The 24160-nt window shown below is 43.9% G+C and overlaps 1 protein-coding gene and 1 non-coding gene across 34 annotated transcripts in view; one reads left to right on the top strand and one right to left on the bottom strand.

The window, feature by feature from the left end:
- Ppp4r1 (protein phosphatase 4, regulatory subunit 1) overlaps positions 1–24160 on the top strand; it is a 63667-nt gene that overhangs the window by 2719 nt on the left and 36788 nt on the right. For 7 of the 33 annotated variants that reach the window (XR_015628445.1, XR_015628447.1, XR_015628442.1 and 4 more), the window contains 2 exons: positions 21802–21937; positions 22498–22604. Coding sequence is in view for 21 of the 33 variants with exons in the window: in NM_080907.2 (NP_543183.1) it covers positions 21802–21937; positions 22498–22604 (243 nt within the window). In the remaining 12 variants the exon portion in view is untranslated. Of the gene's footprint in view, positions 1–18877; positions 19049–21515; positions 21644–21801; positions 21938–22368; positions 22605–24160 lie in introns of those variants that run through there. The other 26 variants (XR_015628448.1, XR_015628450.1, XM_087564618.1 and 23 more) reach the window with 16 other exon arrangements.
- Positions 3737–3817, bottom strand: Trnal-aag17 (transfer RNA leucine (anticodon AAG) 17). The gene has a single exon. It is a non-coding gene; the product is annotated as a tRNA-Leu (tRNA).

Here is a 24160-nt window from a genome sequence, read left to right on the forward strand (position 1 = left end):
AAAGTGTCAATCTTTGTGGCTGGCTGAGGTGGACACATCTGAGTATTTGTCCCTTTGAGTCAGGCAGGGGCTGTGCATCCCGGAAGAAGGTGCGGTGCCGTCTCTCTTGGCTTTTGTGGAGCAGTCTGGAAGGAGTGTAAGCTGGGGTAGGCTGGCTCTGAAAGGCTGATGTAGGAACTGCCACAGCTTGCGCCCTCTAGTGGTTAATCAGCAGCTCTTCAGTGCTGGCAGGAAGGTGTCTGGGCCTTTCTTGTTGCAGTCTTGGTAACAGGCAGGCACTTTGGATGGACTAGGTTAGCTCACTTAGTCTGTCATGCCTCTGTCTTGTCACTGAGGCAGGTTTAAAAAAACACTACTTTATACCTTAACATGAATCGGAATGTGTGACGCTTGGAGCAATACTATTACTGTGAGCAAAAAGGTGGCTTCAAGAAGCAGAGGTGGATGTAGGAGCGTTAACATTATGGAGTCTGTACTTAGAAAGGTTGCTGAATGCTTGCAAATTACCATTAAGATTTAATTCTCCGTTCATAGCTTAAAACATATTTGAAGGCACAAATAATTTATTAGCTATTTATAATTTGGTTGAAGAGATTCTTAGAATAATTGCTGGTTTTTCTCAGTTGCTAACGTTTAACAGGTTAATACCTTTACCTGTTCAAAATACAGCGTCTTGTTGACTACTTTGATCTCTCGTGAAAGGAAAAAGACCAAGGAGAGACTGTAGCTAGTGCACATGTGGAGGGCACGAGGGTTGGTAAGGAGGTGCAGAGGCTGTCCACATCTGCGGAGCTTGACTGTCACAATCTCCCTAATGTCCCCACCCTTAATATAGTCCCCAGCCACAGCATAATTTCTGTCACTACCTCAGAGCTGCAACTTTGCCACTGTTATGAGTTACAATATGTTTGTCTTTGTTTCCTGGTGGTCTTAGGTGACCCCTAGGAAGGATCGTTCAGTCCCAAAGGGATTGTGACCCGCAGCTTAAGAAACATCCTAGAGATAAGGGGTAGTAGAGGGTCTGGGGACTGTGGAGCACAGAATTCCGTCTGGCTGCCTGACAAGTGAACTTACCACTTGTGAGGGTGACTCTCTTTTATGGAGGGCAGCCAGAGTTTACCAAGAGCCCTCCCTGCACCCACTGGGTGCCCTCCTGATAGTGAGACAATGATTTTGTGGTCAGGCCCTAGGATCTCGGTTGTCTTTTCTAGATAAATGGCCTAGGCTGTGATGGAAGGTTGGGTAATCCCTCTGCGCCCAGGGAGACAGAGAGGACACAGTGAGAACCAGATCTTGACCAAGGGTCAAGAATTACACGGTCTTAGAATTGGTTTCAAGTCCCAGTGTCTGTTCAGAATTTATAGAATGGGAGAAAGAGCTGACCAAAGATGGATTTGGCTGATGCCATTGGAGAAAAAAACTCCTTCATTCTTTTTTTTTTTTTTTTTGTTCTTTTTTTTCGGAGCTGGGGACCGAACCCAGGGCCTTGCGCTTCCTAGGCAAGCGCTCTACCACTGAGCTAAATCCCCAACCCCTTCCTTCATTCTTAATAACTGAAAGATATATTGTGTCATTTATGAGAAGGCCACTAAGGTAAATATAGTTATTATTAAAAAGTATTAAAATTAACTTTAGGAAAGGAATAAAATATTTTATATTTGAAAATTTTCAGTACAGTATATGTAAAACATTTTAAATTTCAAAGTGAAGGCAAACGATTGACTCCATTTGAATAGATGTCTCAGCAGATTTCAGAGTAAAAACCTTTTTAATTTTGATTATCTTGAGTTAATACAAATTTTTAGAGAAATGCTTTGGCATTTTATTGTCAGTTTCGCAAAGCTACAATTGACTGTTGCTAAGTTTCTGGAATGGACGGGCTGGGACATACAGATAGAGTAAAAACCGTTAATTGCGTAGAACTTCTCTGTGGGAGCTTAAGTAAAACTCAATAAAGTAACACGCTGCAGACCTGGTTCCACTCAGTGGTTTTCAGAGACACGTTCTGATGACCCAGTCTAGCCACAGAACTCCCTAAGTGAGATGGACCCTGAAGTAGGCCTCTCTTTTTTTTTTTTTTTTTTTTTTTGGTTCTTTTTTTCGGAGCTGGGGACCGAACCCAGGGCCTTGCGCTTCCTAGGTAAGCGCTCTACCACTGAGCTAAATCCCCAGCCCCAGGCCTCTCTTTTTGAAATATAGTTTTTCAGGCTGGAGAGGTGGCTCAGAAGTTAAGGGCATCCTGTTCTTCCAGAGAACCCAGGTTCAATTCTCAGCACCCACTTGGTAACTCTCGATTGGCTGTAAGTCCAGTTCCAGGGAATCTAAAGCCACCTTCAGACCTTCATGGCCACCTGGCACGATGTGCAAAAACATACATCCAGCAAAACACCTAGACACAAATGAACACTGTGGTTTAGTTTTTGTCTTTTGAATCGCCCAGTTTACAGCATGGCTGTGTAGACAGTTTGCTGGCCATCACGCCTGAACGCTTTGGAAAGTTAATCTAGGTGATGCCTGGGGTTAGTTTGCATGGGCTGCTGCTGAGCTGGGGGTCTGGCTCAGTGTTTGCTCACTCTTGCTCTGACAGTGACAAAGTGTGATGCTGAGCTCTAAAGCTGGGTGACTTTTGCGGGGCTTGGGGGACTGTGAAAGCAGAGGACAGATAGGAACGCTAGTCTAGAAGGAGCTGAGTGGGACAGCTTCCTTTCAGACTCCATTTCCTCTGGCTGGTGTTTTTTTTTTTAAATATATATTTCTTTTTATTGTTATTGTTAAGTTCTGTGTGTGTGTGTGTGTGTGTGTGTGTGTGTGTGTGTGTGTGTGTGTGCGCACGCGCGCGTGTGCCTATGCCTATGAGTGCAAGTGCCCACAGAGGCCAGAGGCCTTATCTCCCTGGAGCACCTCTGTTTGCTTTTTAAAACCAACCTTCACAAGGTTTGCCAAAGGGGAGGTGTGGCAAATAGTTAAGACGTGGGCTCCATGTAGAAGCTTTCAGGGAGTTCGAGAAGACCTCGAAAGGTGTACTTGTATGAGCTGGACTTGAAAACGCTTTGGCTCATTTTAGTAGGAGCTGGAGTGGTGGTCGAGAGTCAGGAGTGCTTACTGCTATTGCAGAGGCCTGGGTTCTGTTTTTAGCACCTACGTTGTGTCTCCCAGCCACTTGTAGGCAATTCCAGTTCCAGGGAATCCAGCATCAGGACTCCAAGAGCTCTGTACTACACCTGTGGTGCACATAAATCCACACAGGCTCACTTTGTCTTTTCAAAACAAAGAATTTATATTTGTTTATTGAGCTGTTGTGTCTTAATATTCTCTCTCACATTTTGAAGTAAAATTATTTTTCTCCTTAGGAAGCCTTTTTTTTTTTTTTTTTTTTTTTTTGCCAAAAGCTACCTAATAGAGTTAGAAGTCCCTAAAATTGAGTTAGGGTTTGTTTTGCTTTTACCTTGTGTCTGAGAATAAATCTATTTTAACATCTAAGGTACAAGAGTAGGTGATCCTCCTTTGGGAGTTTGGCCTTGGGGATGTAAAGATTGGAGGAGTTTGAGAGTAAGGGTGGACGGGCTGTGAGTGGGTCCTCCAAACGCATCTAGTCCATCTTGGATCTTAGTGCCTTAGGCCCTTCTGTCCCTGGAGCCTCTGGGCACTTAGCTTTTACCATACAGGCTCTTTAAGTGTCCTTGTGTAGGAAGAGGAAGGAGGGCTTCTTTTTTTTTTTTTTTTTTGGTTCTTTTTTTTCCGGAGCTGGGGACCGAACCCAGGGCCTTGCGCTTCTTAGGCAAGCGCTCTACCACTGAGCTAAATCCCCAACCCCGGAAGGAGGGCTTCTTAAGCTGTTAGGCTCCACCTCTCACTCTTGACGGTCTCCGGCTGGTTCTTAACAGTTTGTAAGCTGACTTGGCCCACCTTTTTGCTGCGTTTTCTTGTTGAGCTCTGAGGACTCCTTCATTATATGTTGTAGATGTGTAATGTATAGAAATAGGTGGATGTATAGCGTGTGGAGATAGGTGGATGTATAGTGAGGAGATAGGTGGATGTATAGTGAGGAGATAGGTGGATGTATAGTGTGGAGTAGGTGGATGTATAGCGAGGAGATAGGTGGATGTATAGCGAGGAGATAGGTGGATGTATAGCGAGGAGATAGGTGGATGTATAGCGAGGAGATAGGTGGATGTATAGTGAGGAGATAGGTGGATGTATAGCGAGGAGATAGGTGGATGTATAGTGTGGAGTAGGTGGATGTATAGCGAGGAGATAGGTGGATGTATAGTGAGGAGATAGGTGGATGTATAGTGAGGAGATAGGTGGATGTATAGCGAGGAGATAGGTGGATGTATAGCGTGTGGAGATAGGTGGATGTATAGTGTGGAGTAGGTGGATGTATAGTGAGGAGATAGGTGGATGTATAGTGAGGAGATAGGTGGATGTATAGTGTGGAGTAGGTGGATGTATAGTGAGGAGTAGGTGGATGTATAGTGAGGAGATAGGTGGATGTATAGTGTGGAGATAGGTGGATGTATAGTGAGGAGATAGGTGGATGTATAGTGAGGAGATAGGTGGATGTATAGTGAGGAGATAGGTGGATGTATAGTGAGGAGATAGGTGGATGTATAGTGAGGAGATAGGTGGATGTATAGTGTGGAGTAGGTGGATGTATAGCGTGTGGAGATAGGTGGATGTATAGTGAGGAGATAGGTGGATGTATAGTGAGGAGATAGGTGGATGTATAGTGAGGAGATAGGTGGATGTATAGTGAGGAGATAGGTGGATGTATATCGAGGAGATAGGTGGATGTATAGTGAGGAGATAGGTGGATGTATAGTGAGGAGATAGGTGGATGTATAGTGAGGAGATAGGTGGATGTATAGTGAGGAGATAGGTGGATGTATAGTGAGGAGATAGGTGGATGTATAGTGAGGAGATAGGTGGATGTATAGCGAGGAGATAGGTGGATGTATAGCGTGTGGAGATAGGTGGATGTATAGTGAGGAGATAGGTGGATGTATAGTGAGGAGATAGGTGGATGTATAGTGAGGAGATAGGTGGATGTATAGTGTGGAGTAGGTGGATGTATAGTGTGGAGTAGGTGGATGTATAGTGAGGAGATAGGTGGATGTATAGTGAGGAGATAGGTGGATGTATAGTGAGGAGATAGGTGGATGTATAGTGTGGAGATAGGTGGATGTATAGTGAGGAGATAGGTGGATGTATAGTGTGGAGATAGGTGGATGTATAGTGAGGAGATAGGTGGATGTATAGTGAGGAGATAGGTGGATGTATAGTGTGGAGTAGGTGGATGTATAGTGAGGAGTAGGTGGATGTATAGTGAGGAGATAGGTGGATGTATAGTGTGGAGATAGGTGGATGTATAGTGAGGAGATAGGTGGATGTATAGTGAGGAGATAGGTGGATGTATAGTGAGGAGATAGGTGGATGTATAGTGAGGAGATAGGTGGATGTATAGTGAGGAGATAGGTGGATGTATAGTGTGGAGTAGGTGGATGTATAGCGTGTGGAGATAGGTGGATGTATAGTGAGGAGATAGGTGGATGTATAGTGAGGAGATAGGTGGATGTATAGTGAGGAGATAGGTGGATGTATAGTGAGGAGATAGGTGGATGTATATCGAGGAGATAGGTGGATGTATAGTGAGGAGATAGGTGGATGTATAGTGAGGAGATAGGTGGATGTATAGTGAGGAGATAGGTGGATGTATAGTGAGGAGATAGGTGGATGTATAGTGAGGAGATAGGTGGATGTATAGTGAGGAGATAGGTGGATGTATAGCGAGGAGATAGGTGGATGTATAGCGTGTGGAGATAGGTGGATGTATAGTGAGGAGATAGGTGGATGTATAGTGAGGAGATAGGTGGATGTATAGTGAGGAGATAGGTGGATGTATAGTGTGGAGTAGGTGGATGTATAGTGTGGAGTAGGTGGATGTATAGTGAGGAGATAGGTGGATGTATAGTGAGGAGATAGGTGGATGTATAGTGAGGAGATAGGTGGATGTATAGTGTGGAGATAGGTGGATGTATAGTGAGGAGATAGGTGGATGTATAGTGAGGAGATAGGTGGATGTATATCGAGGAGATAGGTGGATGTATAGTGAGGAGATAGGTGGATGTATAGTGTGGAGTAGGTGGATGTATAGCGAGGAGATAGGTGGATGTATAGTGAGGAGATAGGTGGATGTATAGTGAGGAGATAGGTGGATGTATAGTGAGGAGATAGGTGGATGTATAGTGAGGAGATAGGTGGATGTATAGTGTGGAGTAGGTGGATGTATAGTGAGGAGATAGGTGGATGTATATCGAGGAGATAGGTGGATGTATAGTGAGGAGATAGGTGGATGTATAGTGAGGAGATAGGTGGATGTATAGTGAGGAGATAGGTGGATGTATAGTGTGGAGTAGGTGGATGTATAGTGAGGAGATAGGTGGATGTATAGTGAGGAGATAGGTGGATGTATAGTGAGGAGATAGGTGGATGTATAGTGAGGAGATAGGTGGATGTATAGTGTGGAGATAGGTGGATGTATAGTGAGGAGATAGGTGGATGTATAGCGTGTGGAGATAGGTGGATGTATAGTGAGGAGATAGGTGGATGTATAGTGTGGAGATAGGTGGATGTATAGTGAGGAGATAGGTGGATGTATAGTGTGGAGTAGGTGGATGTATAGTGTGGAGTAGGTGGATGTATAGCGAGGAGATAGGTGGATGTATAGTGAGGAGATAGGTGGATGTATAGTGAGGAGATAGGTGGATGTATAGTGAGGAGATAGGTGGATGTATAGTGAGGAGATAGGTGGATGTATAGCGAGGAGATAGGTGGATGTATAGCGTGTGGAGATAGGTGGATGTATAGTGAGGAGATAGGTGGATGTATAGTGTGGAGTAGGTGGATGTATAGCGAGGAGATAGGTGGATGTATAGTGTGGAGATAGGTGGATGTATAGTGAGGAGATAGGTGGATGTATAGTGAGGAGATAGGTGGATGTATAGTGAGGAGATAGGTGGATGTATAGTGAGGAGATAGGTGGATGTATAGTGAGGAGATAGGTGGATGTATAGTGAGGAGATAGGTGGATGTATAGTGTGGAGTAGGTGGATGTATAGTGTGGAGTAGGTGGATGTATAGTGAGGAGATAGGTGGGTGTATAGTGAGGAGATAGGTGGATGTATAGTGAGGAGATAGGTGGATGTATAGTGAGGAGATAGGTGGATGTATAGTGAGGAGATAGGTGGATGTATAGTGAGGAGATAGGTGGATGTATAGTGAGGAGATAGGTGGATGTATAGCGAGGAGATAGGTGGATGTATAGTGTGGAGATAGGTGGATGTATAGTGAGGAGATAGGTGGATGTATAGTGAGGAGATAGGTGGATGTATAGTGTGGAGATAGGTGGATGTATAGTGAGGAGATAGGTGGATGTATAGTGAGGAGATAGGTGGATGTATAGTGAGGAGATAGGTGGATGTATAGTGTGGAGTAGGTGGATGTATAGTGAGGAGATAGGTGGATGTATAGTGAGGAGATAGGTGGATGTATAGTGAGGAGATAGGTGGATGTATAGTGTGGAGTAGGTGGATGTATAGTGAGGAGATAGGTGGATGTATAGTGAGGAGATAGGTGGATGTATAGTGTGGAGTAGGTGGATGTATAGCGAGGAGATAGGTGGATGTATAGTGTGGAGATAGGTGGATGTATAGTGAGGAGATAGGTGGATGTATAGCGAGGAGATAGGTGGATGTATAGTGTGGAGTAGGTGGATGTATAGCGAGGAGATAGGTGGATGTATAGTGAGGAGATAGGTGGATGTATAGTGAGGAGATAGGTGGATGTATAGTGAGGAGATAGGTGGATGTATAGTGTGGAGTAGGTGGATGTATAGTGAGGAGATAGGTGGATGTATAGTGAGGAGATAGGTGGATGTATAGTGAGGAGATAGGTGGATGTATAGTGAGGAGATAGGTGGATGTATAGTGAGGAGATAGGTGGATGTATAGTGAGGAGATAGGTGGATGTATAGTGAGGAGATAGGTGGATGTATAGTGAGGAGATAGGTGGATGTATAGTGAGGAGATAGGTGGATGTATAGTGAGGAGATAGGTGGATGTATAGTGAGGAGATAGGTGGATGTATAGTGAGGAGATAGGTGGATGTATAGTGAGGAGATAGGTGGATGTATAGTGAGGAGATAGGTGGATGTATAGTGAGGAGATAGGTGGATGTATAGTGAGGAGATAGGTGGATGTATAGTGAGGAGATAGGTGGATGTATAGTGAGGAGATAGGTGGATGTATAGTGAGGAGATAGGTGGATGTATAGTGAGGAGATAGGTGGATGTATAGTGAGGAGATAGGTGGATGTATAGTGAGGAGATAGGTGGATGTATAGTGAGGAGATAGGTGGATGTATAGTGAGGAGATAGGTGGATGTATAGTGAGGAGATAGGTGGATGTATAGTGAGGAGATAGGTGGATGTATAGTGAGGAGATAGGTGGATGTATAGTGTGGAGTAGGTGGATGTATAGTGAGGAGATAGGTGGATGTATAGTGAGGAGATAGGTGGATGTATAGTGTGGAGTAGGTGGATGTATAGTGAGGAGATAGGTGGATGTATAGTGAGGAGATAGGTGGATGTATAGTGAGGAGATAGGTGGATGTATAGTGAGGAGATAGGTGGATGTATAGTGTGGAGTAGGTGGATGTATAGTGAGGAGATAGGTGGATGTATAGTGAGGAGATAGGTGGATGTATAGTGAGGAGATAGGTGGATGTATAGTGAGGAGATAGGTGGATGTATAGTGAGGAGATAGGTGGATGTATAGTGAGGAGATAGGTGGATGTATAGTGAGGAGATAGGTGGATGTATAGTGAGGAGATAGGTGGATGTATAGTGAGGAGATAGGTGGATGTATAGTGAGGAGATAGGTGGATGTATAGTGTGGAGTAGGTGGATGTATAGTGAGGAGATAGGTGGATGTATAGTGTGGAGATAGGTGGATGTATAGTGAGGAGATAGGTGGATGTATAGCGAGGAGATAGGTGGATGTATAGTGAGGAGATAGGTGGATGTATAGTGAGGAGATAGGTGGATGTATAGTGAGGAGATAGGTGGGTGTATAGTGTGGAGATAGGTGGATGTATAGTGAGGAGATAGGTGGATGTATAGTGAGGAGATAGGTGGATGTATAGTGTGGAGTAGGTGGATGTATAGTGAGGAGATAGGTTTTTTTAGCCATGGGTTGCAGCTGTGTCCCAGCATCTGGTCTGATGTCTTGTCATTGTCCTCACAGCATATTGAAGAGGAATCATTTTGAATTTTTGTGTTTATCATTCTCTCTCCCCGATGCCCTATATTAGATGAAAGTTTCTGAAGTGTGTTAGACTTTTTGAAATCTAGAGATAACTGTTAGTTTTTTTGTCACATAAGATTTTCACTATTTGTTGATTTTTTTTTAAACCCACCATTTTAGGGTAAAAATGTAAACTTACACAAAAGCAGATGAACTCTTAATCTTTTTGCCCAGCTGTAAATCTCACTCACCCTCTACTGTGTGCTCTTCTGAGGGAGGGGAGAGGAGGCAGGCAGTACCTGTGTTAGTCATTACCAATGTTAATGCTGGGTTCTTCCTTCATAACCATAGCCAGACTTCAGTGTAGATCATTTTTACATTCAAATAGGTCAAGTTCGTATGGTAGAAATAACTCATTTAACACATGACTTTCTGGGAATTGATGGTAATTTGGACCTGGGTTTGTTCACATTTTTTATTTAAACTACCCATGGAAAAGTGATTAGTAACCAAAGTAATTAGGTTACTGAGACTGTGGGGGAGGGTGTCTTCTCAGTGGGAGAAAGCGGTGGTCCCCATTCCCTGTGAGGCCCATTTGGTAGCGCTGCATCTCTGTCAGGCTGCAGTTAGAAAGTGTGTTCTTGGTGACTCACTGTTCAGTTACAGCACCAGTGTCCCTAGGGAATTGATTCCAAATACTGCTTGCTTGGCATGTGAGGGAGTCCCTTTACCAGATGGCACCTTTGCTTATAACTTACTGAATGATCTCTGTTTCTTACATTAATATACAGACAGTCGTTATGTTAGTTAGGGAATAATTACCAAAGCGTGTTTGTGTGTGTCTAGAGAAGCAAGCTCCTCTCCACATTGAGTCATAGTCAAGATGCCAGGTCTGTGGACACGGACGGTCTACTGTGCCTTAGACTAGGGCTAGAGGACAGTGAGTCTGAGGCCACTCCAGGGTACACAGCAGCACACGCTAGACACAGGCTTTGTCTGAGGAGAGCATCAGTGGTGAAGGCCACTAAGCCTGCGGACGACCGGAGTTTGCCTCCAGGACCCACTTGGGAACTGGAGAGTCAAGCAAGTTACCCCGACCACCAGACTCCCGTGTGCATAAACATACAAAATGAATGAATAAATTAGAAAAAGCTTTAAAAAACCCAGACTTACAGAAGTCTTGCCTCAGCTCACCTGTGAGCTGTGCTACAGGACATTGCATCAATTATAACGCCATTCTGCAGGACAGCGTGTCAGTTACAAAGTCATTCTCTAGGGCAGTGTGAGTTACTCAAGCACTCAGTGACTGGCGCTTCAGTGACTCGTGTGTTCTAGTAGCGCCTTGCACGCTGTTTCAGAGCACACATCCAAGTTGACTGTGTTGGTTGCTGAGGGTGTGTCAGGGTCCAGCCTGTGCTTCTCAGATCTGCCTTCTGCAGTACGGGGCTGGGCAGTGCCTACTAGCATTTCCAAGTGTTCTGGTCCCATCCCCAACGCACGCACGCACACATGTATGTATGTACACACATGCACCCCCACACACACATACATGCACACACACATGAATGTACTGCAGGCATGATGGTGCATACACAGGCCACTGGATCTCTCCTGAGTTTGAGGCCAGCCTGGTCTACATGGTGAGTTCGTCAACAGCCAGAGTATATCAAATACAGATAAATACAGATAAATATAGATAAAATTCGTGTTCTCCCCCCGAGAAGTGACTTAATAATGATTTGCTACATCACTGGTCATTGGAAGTCTCCATAGTGGATCAGATGCTAGAAGCATAAGTTCATTAGCCTGTGGCTGCTTTTGTTCTTACCCAGATCGGCCATGAAATAGTAAATATGTATTAACATATGTTTTCCAATAACATTTTGTTCGTAAAAGTTGAAGGTAGAACTGTTTTGGCTTGCTGGCTTAAAAATCCAAGGTCTGCCACATTTTTATTTTTATTTATTTTTTATTTTTTATTTTTTTCAGAGCTGGGGACCGAACCCAGGGCCTTGCGCTTGGTAGCCAAGCGCTCTACCACTGAGCTAAATCCCCAACCCCCACATTTTTATTTTTAATAAAATAAAATATTTTTAATGTATGAGTTCCCGGCACATAGTAGGCCTTTGACTCCTTTGGTAAATCTACCCAGATGGACCTTTACTCTTCTGAGCAGCTAAATCAGGTAGTTTAAAGTTAAACTTACTAAGTCTTCACTCTCACACAAAAGTAGCAGAAATGTAGTGACGCTCTGAACTGAAACTCCATTGTTAACATCTTCTAGTTGGCTCTGCCATCTACATAATTATGCAGATATAGACAAAATACAGTGTACATTTTAATCTTAATATCTACAGTGAGCCTTTTGAGGATAAATTGTTAGCCCTTGTGTCCTAAGAGCAAAGGCATTCTTTACTAGACATAGTCACTTCACTCTGAAAAATTTAGCATCAGGGGAGTTTTGTTGTACATGTATAGTGCGTATTGAAATGGCTTCAGGTGTCCAGGACTAGCCGTCTTCGTGGGACTGCCCTTGCTGATTGGAATTCCACATTGCACTTGCCCTGTCTCTGTTCTCTCGGGATTGACCTCCTGTAGTGCTACATATGCTTACTCCTCAGTGTAGTTGGCGGGCTTACTTTAGACAGAGATTCCTAGATAGTGTAGGCTGGCCAGAACCTCAGTAGCCCAGGTCGACCCCCAGCTTGCAGTCTTCCAGCCTCTGGCTCTAGAGAACCCAAGTACAGGCATGCAGTCGCTGTGCCCAGAGACACCGGCCTGTGAAAGGGAACGCTGGTTGTTTACTTTTTGCTTTTTGGCAAATCAGTGATGTGGTAATCTTGTTTCTCGGCTCTGTGACCCTAAAGGCAGCTTCTCTGTTTCTTCTGGTGGTAACGTAATGCCTGCCAGAATTTACACTGTAAAGATGCAGGTTTGCTCTTGTAATGAGAGTAGGGGTGATGACTGCTGTGTCACTCTCCTGTCCCAGGGCTGACTTTACCTTGGCAGTATAGAGTAGACTGTCCTGAGTCCACTCAGGTATCTTAGTCATAGTAACTGTCTGGCACGAGCTTGGCCCCTGTTCCACTTATGGTGTGTTAAAATGTATTAAAGCCCCATTTATTTTTATAATTTCATACGTCTTAGAGTTCTCTAGAAGAATAGAACACACACACACACACACACACACACAGAGAGAGAGAGAGAGAGAGAGAGAGAGAGAGAGAGAGAGAGAGATTTATTGGAGTGACTTTTACAGGATGTGATCTAGCTGGTCCAACAATGGCTGTCTACCAATTTAAAAGTTGTTCCATGAGACTGGATGCCTCAGCTGGTCTTCAGTATATCCACGGAAATTCCAAAAAATAGGTTCCAATGCCAATAAAGGATCAGACTTGCCAGCCAGAGTGAGAGCAAGCTTCCTTCTTCCTCACTTTTTATCTAGGCTGCCAGTAGAGGATGCGGCCCAGATTACAGGTGGATTGTTCCACCTCAGAAGATCTGGAATAAAAGTGGGTCTTCCCACTCACAATGATTTAATTAAGAAAAGTCCTTCACATGTGCACGCCCAGTTGGGTGGAGTTTAGTTAGTTCCAGATGCAGTCAAGTTGACTATCAAGCCAAGCCAGCATGCACGTGGATGATGTATTTTGATGATGTTAGCTCCCTGTCCTCCCTCTCCCAATCACCTTTCTCTTTGTAACCAGTCCTCTCCTACTTTTGTGTGCCTTTTGGGGGCAATAACACATTGACTGTAGAGTCGCTTATGTGAGCAAGGGTAAGGGGTTATTTACAGGACTCTGGAGCTCTTACAGTTCTATCAAAGAAGCCTGCTCCTCCCCCATGCATCCCATCCCCAGTGACCATTACTGCCAGTAGTTTCTCAGGTGGGCTGAGGCTCTCTTGAGATAGACTTTCACCCACTAGCAGCTGTTAACTACCTCTAAAATCCTTATGGAAGGGCATGGCCTTGTAAGCTCCTTCCCTCCATAACAGAATGCCGACGGGCCCACTGTCTTGATATAGTAACGGCTCTGAGTTTCGGTGAAATGGCTGTGCCATGTCTGGAGGACAACATTCCACAACCCTCCTTCATCTAGACCAGAGAAGGCATCGTGGCCTGTGACGGCTATTCCTGGTTGTCAGCGTGACTACAGAATGAGCTACACTCCAGAAATGGAGGGCACTTGATCTTGAGGCGTTAGTGGCCATGAAAAGCTTAGTTCCAGGCAAGGTAGTACACGCCTTAAATCCCTGGAGACAGGCCAGCAGATCTCTGAGTTCAAGGCCAGCCTGAGACAGAGCAAATTCCAAGTAAAGATAAGCAAAGGTCAGGTGGAGGCGTGGTGGGCCACACCTTCTGCTGGAGGCCCACTGAGGACCATGGGAAAGGGAAGAGTTTGTTCTTCCCCTGCTTGCTCTTCCTCGCCGGCACGTCTGTTGGAACCGACTTCTCCAGAAGACCACTGAAACACCCAGCCTCTCGGGACTGAGCAACTGCTAGATTTTTGCTTCCCATTCTCAGCTGACCACTGCAGACTGTAAGTCATTCTAATAATTTCCCTTGCTATGTAGAGACATCCTATAAGTTCTGTTGTAAGTTCTGTGTCTACAGACCCCTGAGTAACACTACATCTCCTGACTGTAGTTAAAGATGTCTGTCCCTCACTTGATGCTGGTGCTGGGAACTGAGTTTGGGTCTCTAGAAGAGAAAGCGTGTTCCTCACTGCTTACCCGTTTCTCCAGCTCAGGTTCTATATTCTTAATACTGCTGTTTTGGTCTTTAATCGTAAACAACGACTCATAAAGTGTTCCACACCGAATCAACCTCAGCCCTGTCAGGGAAACTGCCTTTTCGCTTAGCGTTCCCTCTTCTCAGTCACTCTAGATTGTGTTGACAAAAACCGTTGCCTTTAATGTTGTTCGTTTTTTAAAGATTTATTTATTTCATGTATCTGAGTACACTGTAGCTGTCTTCAGACACACCAGAAGAGGGCATCAGATCCCATTACAGATGGTTGTGAGCCACCATGTGGTTACTGGGAATTGAACTCAGGACCTCTGGAAGAGCAGTCAGTGCTCTCTCTAACCATCTCTCCAGCCCCTTGGGATTTTTTTTGTTTTTGTTTTTTGTTTTTTTGTTTTTAGCTTTCCATTGGGCTGGAGAGATGACTCAGTAGTTAAGAGCACTGACTGTTCTTCCACAGTTCCTGAGTTCCCAGCAACCACATGGTGGCTCACAACCATCTGTAATGGGACCTGAGATCTGATGCCCTCTTTTGGTGTGTCTGAAGACAGCTACAGTGTAGCTATATATAATAAATAAACTTTAAAAAAAGATTTCTGTTGCCTTCTCAATAAAATATTTACTGTTTGTAATGGTTAACATTATTAAGAGCAACATTGAAAACTAAAACATTTTAAGTTGTATGATTAAAGAAAATACAAATTGTGTGTGTCTTGTGTGTGTTGGTATTTTATGCATGTTTATGCATGGTTGCCTGTGTGTGGCGATCTTCTGAGGTGAGATTTCCTGCTGAACCTGGATCTCACTGTTGACTGACTGGCTGAGCCTCCCTAGCAGCTGCCTCCCGCAGCACCCTGGTGACAAGTGACAGTGCCTGCCCTGGCTTTCATGTGCATGCTAGGGGATCTCAGCTTGAGATCCACTCTGAGTCTTCTCCCTCGCCTGGAACGTCACATAAAGGCTTCTCTTTGTCACCAAGAAACAAAATCTCAAGCATAAAAGCATATTGGGACAAAATTCTGTCCCAATGGAAAGTGATTAGGAAGTAAAAAGAAACTCTGTAAAATTGCCATGAGTGGATTTCTGAGGTAGTTTCTTTATGCAACTCTCACTTCTGTACCAACAGTGCCTGCAGGTCTGACAGCTCAGGCTTTGTACTGAAATAGAGTTTTGGACTCGCTTGGTGTTGATGGTCTGGGTCTCTACATAGCATGCTGGAACTCACTAGACCAGGCTGGCCTCCCGACTCAGAGATCCACCTGCTTCTGCTCCACAAGGTCTGGGTTTAAGAGTGAGCACCAGCTTTTGGACTTTTTACTTAGAAGGGATTCTCCTGTTACTCAGGCTCCAAGAAAGGGCTTCACTTCCTTACCAGGCCATCTAAAAGAATGTGTGAGTACCCATGTGCACACATTCATTCTTAGTGTGTACCTCCTAGGAATACCTTTTTGCCTGGGTTTTAAAATCATTTGGTCCCTACATGCCACTATATAGTGTAGGTGCTGCTCTATTTGCTAGTTTCATAGGATCAATGAAAACTTAAAACACAGAAGGAACATTGAAATTTAAATCTCTGGAGACAGTTCCAGATGCAGAGTTGTGGAGTGGGAAGGTCTGTTTATGGGCTCTGTCAGGTCCTCTGTAGACAACATCGTGGTTGGTGTCTGAAAGTCTCGATGGCAGCTCAGTGTGGTGGTGCACACCTGTATTGCTAGCATCAGGGGGGCAGAAGCAGGGGGTCATTGTAAGTTGGGCCACTTTGTCAATGGTAAAGTCTGCTCTAATTAAACCATCGCTCTCGTTGGGCAGGATAGCTTATAAGCAGCCGAGCCTGAGAGCTGGACCCAGACCTGGAGTAGATTCCATGCCTTCCTAGTTTTTACACTTTTTTTTTTTTTTTTTGGTTCTTTTTTTCGGAGCTGGGGACCGAACCCAGGGCCTTGCGCTTCCTAGGCAAGCGCTCTACCACTGAGCTAAATCCCCAACCCCTACACTTTTTTTTTTTAAGATTTATTCATTTATTATATATAAGTACACTGTAGCTGTCTTCAGACACACTAGAAGAGGGCATCAGATCCCATTACAGATGGTTGTGAGCCACCATGTGGTTGCTGGGAATTGAACTCAGGACCTCTGGAAGAGCAGTCAGTGCTCTTACCCGCTGAGCCATCTCTCCAGCCCTAGTTTTTACACTTTTATATTTTAGATAATACTATCTCTTAGAAAGCTGAAGATTAAGATGATTTCAACTACTTTGTATTTTCTTTGTGTGCAGAGGGGTGGGATTTAGCAGATGGTGCTGTTTGTACTGTCTCCTGGGGTGGTTTTTGTAACTTTGTGTTTTTATACAGAGAAGTGCTCCATTGTTTTTTTTTTTTTTTTTTGGTTCTTTTTTTTTTCTGAGCTGGGGACCGAACCCAGGGCCTTGCGCTTCCTAGGTAAGCGCTCTACCACTGAGCTAAATCCCCAGCCCCGTGCTCCATTGTTAACAGAAATATTCTTACTGTTATTGCTTTGCCATCTTTCATGAGGTTTAAGAATAAAACAATGTCTTTTGTGATCCAGAATTAGAAAGATGCATGTGCTTAGTTTAATTTACAGTGAGCAGCAGTTTTCCTATCTCAGGCTTTGAGATAGGAATGCCTAGGTTCCTATAAGGATTCCTTCTATATGATTAGAACACTTGTAGCCCAGATTGGCCTCAAACTCGTAACTCTTCTGCCTTAGCCTCCCAAGTGCTGGGATCACCAGGGCTATGCATAGTAAGTTTGAGGCCAGCCTAGCTTACACAGTGAGATGCTCTCAAGCAAAAGGAAAGAAAGAGGCTCTGGTTAACAGACAGTACTCAGTGCTGTCCTTGCCTCGTAATCTTTTCTTTTAACTGAAATAGTCCATTTCTAGGTGGGATAACTGTTTGGTGTACTTAGGGCTGGTATTTTTCTGTTAGTTTCATTACTTTTTGCTTATTCCTTTCATAGGTTCCTTTCAGATTAAGTATTTTTTTTTGTATACTATAATCAGATAATGGGCTGGGCATGATAGCCCACACTTTTTTTTTTTTAAGATTTATTTAAAAAAATATAAATACACTGTAGCTGTCTTCAGACACCAGAAGATGGTGACAGATCTCATTACAGATGGTTGTGAGCCACCATGTGTGGGTGCTGGGATATAAACTCAGGACCTCTGGAAGAGCAGTCAGTGCTCTTTTTTTTTTTGTTGTTCTTTTTTTTCAGAGCTGGGGACCGAACCCAGGGCCTTGCGCTTCCTAGGTAAGCGCTCTACCACTGAGCTAAATCCCCAGCCCCGCAGTCAGTGCTCTTAACCACTGGGTCATCTTTCCAGTCCAATTAAGTATTTTCTTATAATCCCATTTTTATTCCTATGTTTTTGTCTGGTTATACCTTTTTGCATGTTTCAAAGATTATTTTCAGAATTGTAATTTTCATCTTTAATTTGTATTACCATCAATTGAGAGGTGAGGTACTAGGCTGGGTATAACTTAGTGCTTGCTTCCTGTGATGGAGACTTGGACCTCCGTCTAGCACTGCAAAGAAAACGTCAGAGAGAGCTTCTTTGTAATGGTGCTTCCTGACCCTCATGCCCATAACGGGTGTTGTGGAAGGAGAGAACTGCCTGCCTGTATCACACATGCCATAGCACCTGCAGATCTACCCACGGACACAGCAGATCTACCCACAGGCCCTGCAGATCTACCACAATCCCACGCCCTCCTCACATAATAGTAAATAAACCTTGACACTTAGTGTGCTGCTTCAATGAGCTGTAGAAACCTTGTAGCAAATGTAACCTTTGCATTTATGTAACACCTTGATGCTGTTTTATTTAAAGAAACCACCAGCTGTGTATATATGGTGTGTGTACACATATATACAGGGATTTTTTTCCAGCAGCAGTGAGAGGTTTTAAACAATTTTAGTGACGTTTTCATGTATGTATTACATATGATATATGTGTATTATATATACATGTATATATATATATATCAATGTATCACACACACATATCATTGTTCTCTGCTTGTTTTTTGAATTTGTTTTTTATTTTGAGACAAGGTTTCTCTGTATAGCTCTGCTGTGTGGTAACTTAGGCTAGCCTGGACTAAGTTTCTCATTAGAAGCTGTGGCAGGCATTTGCAGTTTGGGCTGAGTAAGATTTGAGCTGATTTAGTCATCTGTAGATGTAGCCATCTTTAGATGGCTTCTGTTAGGATGAGACCCATAGTCAAGGGATGACAAAGCCGCTGTGGTAACATGCTTAGAATTCCAGTGCTTATGGTGCTGAGGCAGGAGGACTGGGTTTAGGCCAGCTGGGGCACACAGGAAGATCCTTTTTGAGAAGTGGAGTGTGGCGGTGGGGTCGGCATCTTTAAATAGACTAGGGCAGATAACTCGAGCCAGAGTGACTTCCCGGGCTGGCCACAGTACCAGAAGTAGTGAGCCTGCGTCAGAGTCTGCCAAAGGGGAGCATCCTTCTTATGTACTAGTGCTGTCGTCCGTGACTGAGAGAGATGACAGGAGATAGGAACAGATATGGTTGTTTAATGTATGTCTGCATTTAAATTAATGAGGATATTTATCAAAACAGATGCCATAGGCCTCGTTCTAGACTTGCATAGTCAATATCTGAGTATGTGGTCCAGGAGTGTGCCTTTCAGATGACCTCCATGCTGGTCTTGAGCACAGTGATACTTAACAGTAGCCACTACCAGGCGCTTCCCTGCTCTGCCCACCTTTTGTGAACCAGAATCATGTTTATCTGTGAAGCCATGTGAGACTCTGATGAAACAGTTTGGTCATAGTCATAGAATTCTAGAGCCTGCATAAAGGTGCCTGACAAGCTCAGCTGCAGCCTGACATCATGAAGGGGAGAACTGAGGGCAAATGAGTGTCCAGTGGCTCTCACAGTTCTCTAGTTCACAATGAGAAAGGTATCTTAGGAGTTAGAGGAGAAGTCATGTGGACACTTTCTGCACTAAGTAATTATTTCTATATGGTTTAGTGTTGGCTTTTAAACTCAGCTTGAAGTCTGGCTTTTAATAGACACATTTAGGCCAGTCACAGTTAGTGCCTGGTTAGAGTATAGTTGGGTTTCATTCCTCTGGCTCCCCTGCCGTGGGCTCTGTCTCTCTCTGTTTGCTCCTTTTACTGTTACTTTCATTTGGGTTATTTACGGCCTTTAGTATTTATTCATCTTGGACTTTAAAAAACAATGGTTGTTTTCAGTTTATAATTTGGTGTTTAATTCCAGCTGTGGCTTTGACCTCACTTAGTATGTCATCAGGCAGCCGTGTACTTGATGCCGTGATGTCTTGAGTGTCAGGCGTGCGTGCGTGTGTACACTACACACTACTTGTTTTACCTCACATAGTTTTACTTTACATTCCAGACCTAGTACCGTTGTTCACTGTTTCTGATAGTCTTTGTTCCTCCGTGTAGCTGTAGATCTCATCCTTTTATAGTGTTTCTACTTCTGAGTGCATGGCCAGGTCAGCATTTGCATGTTTGAAAAAGCCGTAGTTAAAAGGTTTCTGGCTGTTGAGTATAGAGCGGAAGGCCGATCTTGTTTCCTTTTAAAAAATAGTTATGTATGAGTTATTCTGCATGCGTGTGTGTGTGCACCACGTGCGTGCAGTGTTGGCAGAGTCCAGAGGAGGGCGTCAGATTCTCTGTAACTGCAGGTAGAGCTGAGTGCCCTGTGAGAGCCGCAGGCGTTCTGAAATAAACATGGAGTCCTTTCTCTCAGCCTTCCAGCCCTATCTTAGTCAGGACTTTAAGTTGCTGCTTTACTGTCTTCTAGACTATTGTCCTCCTCTGTCTTGTGTAAAGTGAGTCGTCTCTAGTTTAAAGACTTTTTGACCAGTGTTAAGCAGTTTTGTTATATGGTAGATAAGTGTATTTCTCTCTACGGTTTTTACTACTGGGATTCATTGAGCCTATGGATTAATAGTTTTCATTAAATTTGGGTTTTTCTAGGGTTTATTATTTCTTCAAATATTCTTATATTCCCCTTTGCTTTGGAGACATCTCACATGTATGTGCACACATGTGCCTGGCGTTTCCTGTGGTGGAATGGTACTCTAGTTGGCTATGTTTATTTTCTGTCCCTTTTTTTAATACTATTTTTTTTGAAGCCATTCATTTCTTTTGTCTTACCTGTTGATCTGACCTAATGTGGTTTTCTTATTATTTCTTCTCTTCACTAGAAAGTCAGGGACTTTTTGAATATTTGTATTCCTTTCCTCCCTGTGCCCTTCCCAAGTGTTGTGCTTGGAGGTGTGTTCATATATGTTAAGGTGTGCTTGTAGGTGTGTTTAGCTTAGGTGTGTTTTAGTGCGCTTAGGTGTGCACTGCATGTCCAGCCCATGCTGCTCTTCACACATGGGGTGCAGTTGGATGTTTTTTGTGTCCAAGGCTACCGATTCTTTGTTGCGAGTCTGTTGCTGCTGTTGAGTGTTTCCATTTGCCGTTTGCTTTTTTGTTTGTTTTTTAAGCTGGCTTTTCCATGTGTCGTTGTTGTTTTGTTGTAGACACTGGTGATTTGACGACTGCTGCGTGTCAGACGTCTGCAATCACTTAGTGCTCTGGGAATCTTGCTTTAGAGCCTAAGTTAGTTACCTGCGTGGTCTGATCCTTGTGTGCTTGCCTGTGACGCCCTGGAGAATTGTCTTGTTAGGTGGCCTAAGTAGTACCCAGTGGGATGGAGACTTAGTGAACATAGTGGGAGTCCTCGATTCCTTCTCTTCCTCTCTTGATCGCACAGTTTAGCCCCGCCTCCACCCCTCAGCTCCAGCACCGTTTAGTCGCCCCTCCCACAGCTGCCGCAGATCTGCTGCCAGTGTGGACAGACACGCAGCTGTAGTGATTGTTTTAACAGACTTTTCTCAGCAGAATATTAACGCTTAACATAAGTATTTTCATGATTTGTTTTCCTAACATAAGCCTAGTAGTTGACACAGGAGCATTTAATATTTGTTTAATGAATATAAATACTAATTATAGTTTTTAGTTCTTTTCTAGTAAATAAAGCCAAACACTTCAGTTTTTAGTGTCTTTATTATAGGATTGACTAAGTCAGCGTTTGCCTTTCTGTGTATTTTTTCACACACAGCGTTCTCCGTGAGCATGAAATTTTAGGGGTTTTGTTTTGTTTTGTTTTGTTTTGTTTTTTTGAGACAGGGTCTCGCGGTGTAAGACCTGTCTGATCTAGAAGTCGTTATGCAGATCAGGCTAGCCTCAAGCTCAGAGCTCTGCCTCTGCCTCCCCAGTGCTGGGAGCCATTAATGAGCTAAAGATGTAAAAAAAAAATATTGTTTTTGTTCTGTTTTCGTTTGTTTTTGGGATAGCAGGGTTTTTTCCATGTAGCCCTGGCTGTCCCATACTTACTCTGTAGACCAGGCTGGCTTCACATTCATAGATCCAAGATCTGCCTGTCTGATATCCTAGTGCTGGGCTTTGAGCTCTATGCTACCGCTGCCCTGCTGAAGACTAGGCACTGTGCGTTCGCCTGCCCGCCCGTCCGCCTGCCCATGTGCTCACTGAGTCTGTAGCACCGACTGTGCTGCTAGACACCAGTAAGCCTGTGGGTGGAGAAAGGAGGCCTCTCCTTGGGGTAGCCCTGGGTGGTTTTAAGGTATTTCTTTGTCCTGCTCCAGAGGCATGCACTGCGTCAGCAGGCGAGGGGCACCTGGAGTCTGAGAGTTCTAAGGAGTATTTCTGATGTCTCTGCTAGTTGGTGTGGATGACTACAGCTCAGAGTCTGATGTGATTATTATACCTTCAGCCCTGGACTTCGTCTCACAAGATGAAATGTTGACACCCTTGGGGAGGCTGGACAAGTATGCTGCAAGTGAGAACGTCTTTAACAGGTATGTGCTGTCCTCATTGCCTCGACAGGAATCTCAGCAGGGACACAGAATGGTTCCCCCCAAGAGGAGGTATCGGGTGCAGTCAGGTCCCGGGCTGATAAGCTGGTCTGTGCTGTGCTGGTCCTCCGTGATCCTAGTTGGGGTAATTGTTGATCATTTAATCACTTATTGGGGAGTGTATTATTCTGCTTCCCGCCATTCCTTCTGCAATCTCAAGTCTTTATTGAATTGTTTGCCTGTAGATGATAAAGCTCATGTTAGCAGTTGTGACATATAACGTAAGGAAGAGGGAATCTATTTTACCATTATTGTGATTGAGGATAATTGAAGTGAAAATTGACTGACTAGAAATTTCCCTAATTGTTTGGATAAAGATAATAAAATTGGTAATAATCTTATCAGTAAAATCATTACCAACTTTTGCTTCTTAGAAATTACAAGTTTAGTATGTGACTCACGATAAGGAAAATCGTCCTGTTGAAGCATCAGGAGTCTGTATTTTGAAGTCGTAAATAACAAGCACTGGCGGACTGAGCACCGTCTCTGGCTTTCTCCTGTAGACAAATGGTGGCCCGGAGTTTGCTGGATACTCTGAGGGAAGTCTGTGGTGAGGAGAGAGACTGCATTGCTGTCTTGGAAAGGATCAGCCGATTGGCTGATGACTCAGGTATGTTTACAGAGAAATAAGTACCTTGTTTCTAGAAAGGCTTCTTCACTAGATCTGTATTTATTAACCTTCAGTAGAGATGGGATTTAAGATTTCTCACAAGCTTGGCAAATGACCCCACCTCTAATCCCAGCACTCGGAAGAGCTTATGTTGAAAGCTATTCTGTGTTACGCAGAGACCCCCCCAAATATTTTTTAATGGAAATTATTAACCTACAAGTCATAAGTGGAAGAAACCCCAGTTTACATATGTCCATTTACTTAATTTTGGAAATTTCTCATGAATATAAACCGAAGAAATGAGGTTATTTCTGTGATTTATGTTAACATTTTTAAGTTACTTAGAATCAGTTGGAAGAGGTGGAAAGGGCTTTAAATGTTTGTGGGAAAATAAAGCCTTCAGTCTGACGTGAACAGCATGAGTGCTGTGTGTGTTTTTGCTCTTGAGACGAGGTCTCTGTGTAGCCCTCGCTGTTCTGGTTCTCTCTGTATAGATGAAGCTGGCCTTGAACTCAGATCCTCCTGCCTCTACCTCCTGAGTGGTGGGATTAAAATGGCATGCCTGTAAAATGAAAATTAGCTTAGTGTTAAAACAGACAGGTGAGTTTTCTTAAGAAAGAGGTAAATTTAAACCTGGTGTGGTGGTTCCTGTTGGTAATCTTATATCAATGTGATAATTTTTTAAAGATGTGTTTTTTATTGTGATAGAATAAACATGGTATAGAAGATGACATTATGGCAAGGTGTGTATGTGGTGTGTATGTGCATGCATGCTGAGATCAGAGGAGGGTAGGGGTCCCCCTGTGTGTGTATGTGGTGTGTATGTGCATGCATGCTGAGACCAGAGGAGGGTATGGGTCCCCCTGTGTATATGTGGTACGTATGTGCATGCATGCTGAGATCAGAGGAGGGTATGGGTCCCCCTGTGTGACTGCCTTGTTCCCTTGGGACATGACTTCCTACTGGACCTCCAACCAGTCCCCAGGATCTGCCTGTCACCTCTGCCTCTCAGTGCTGGACCACAGGGACACTCCCCATCCTTCCCCTTGAGTGTTGAGGGTCAGAGCTGGGTTCCTGCTTACACAGCAGGCACTTAACCCTTTGAGCCTGCTCCCCAGTCATTTACAGTATGTGAACACACTGTCGCTGTGTGCAGACACACCAGAAGAGGGTGCCAGACCCCATTAACGATGGTTGTGAGCCACCATGTGGTGGCTGGGAATTGAACTCAGGACCTCTGGAAGAGCAGTCAGTGCTCTTAACTACAGAGCCAACTCTCCAGCCCCCCAAAGCAGGTTTTAAGCACATGTATATACTTGAATTTACAAACCATCCAAAAATGAAGGTTGAAATCTTTTTCCTTAAATGTATTTATTAAAGTTGTTTTTAATTTCTCACAAGCTCCTTGGCTTCTCAACAGGCACATTTAAACATGAGGTGAACTAGTCTTTTAATTGCAGTTGATGCTCTAAGCCTTAAAAGTTAAGGTTCAAATTTAAAGGTTTTTTTAAGAGTGAAAAGAACATTTATAAGTATTAATTTATCTTTGTCACATA

This window comes from Rattus norvegicus, chromosome 9, assembly GCF_021556685.1.
Source record: "Rattus norvegicus strain SHRSP/BbbUtx chromosome 9, alternate assembly SHRSP_T2T, whole genome shotgun sequence".
NCBI classification, from domain to species: domain Eukaryota; kingdom Metazoa; phylum Chordata; class Mammalia; order Rodentia; family Muridae; genus Rattus; species Rattus norvegicus.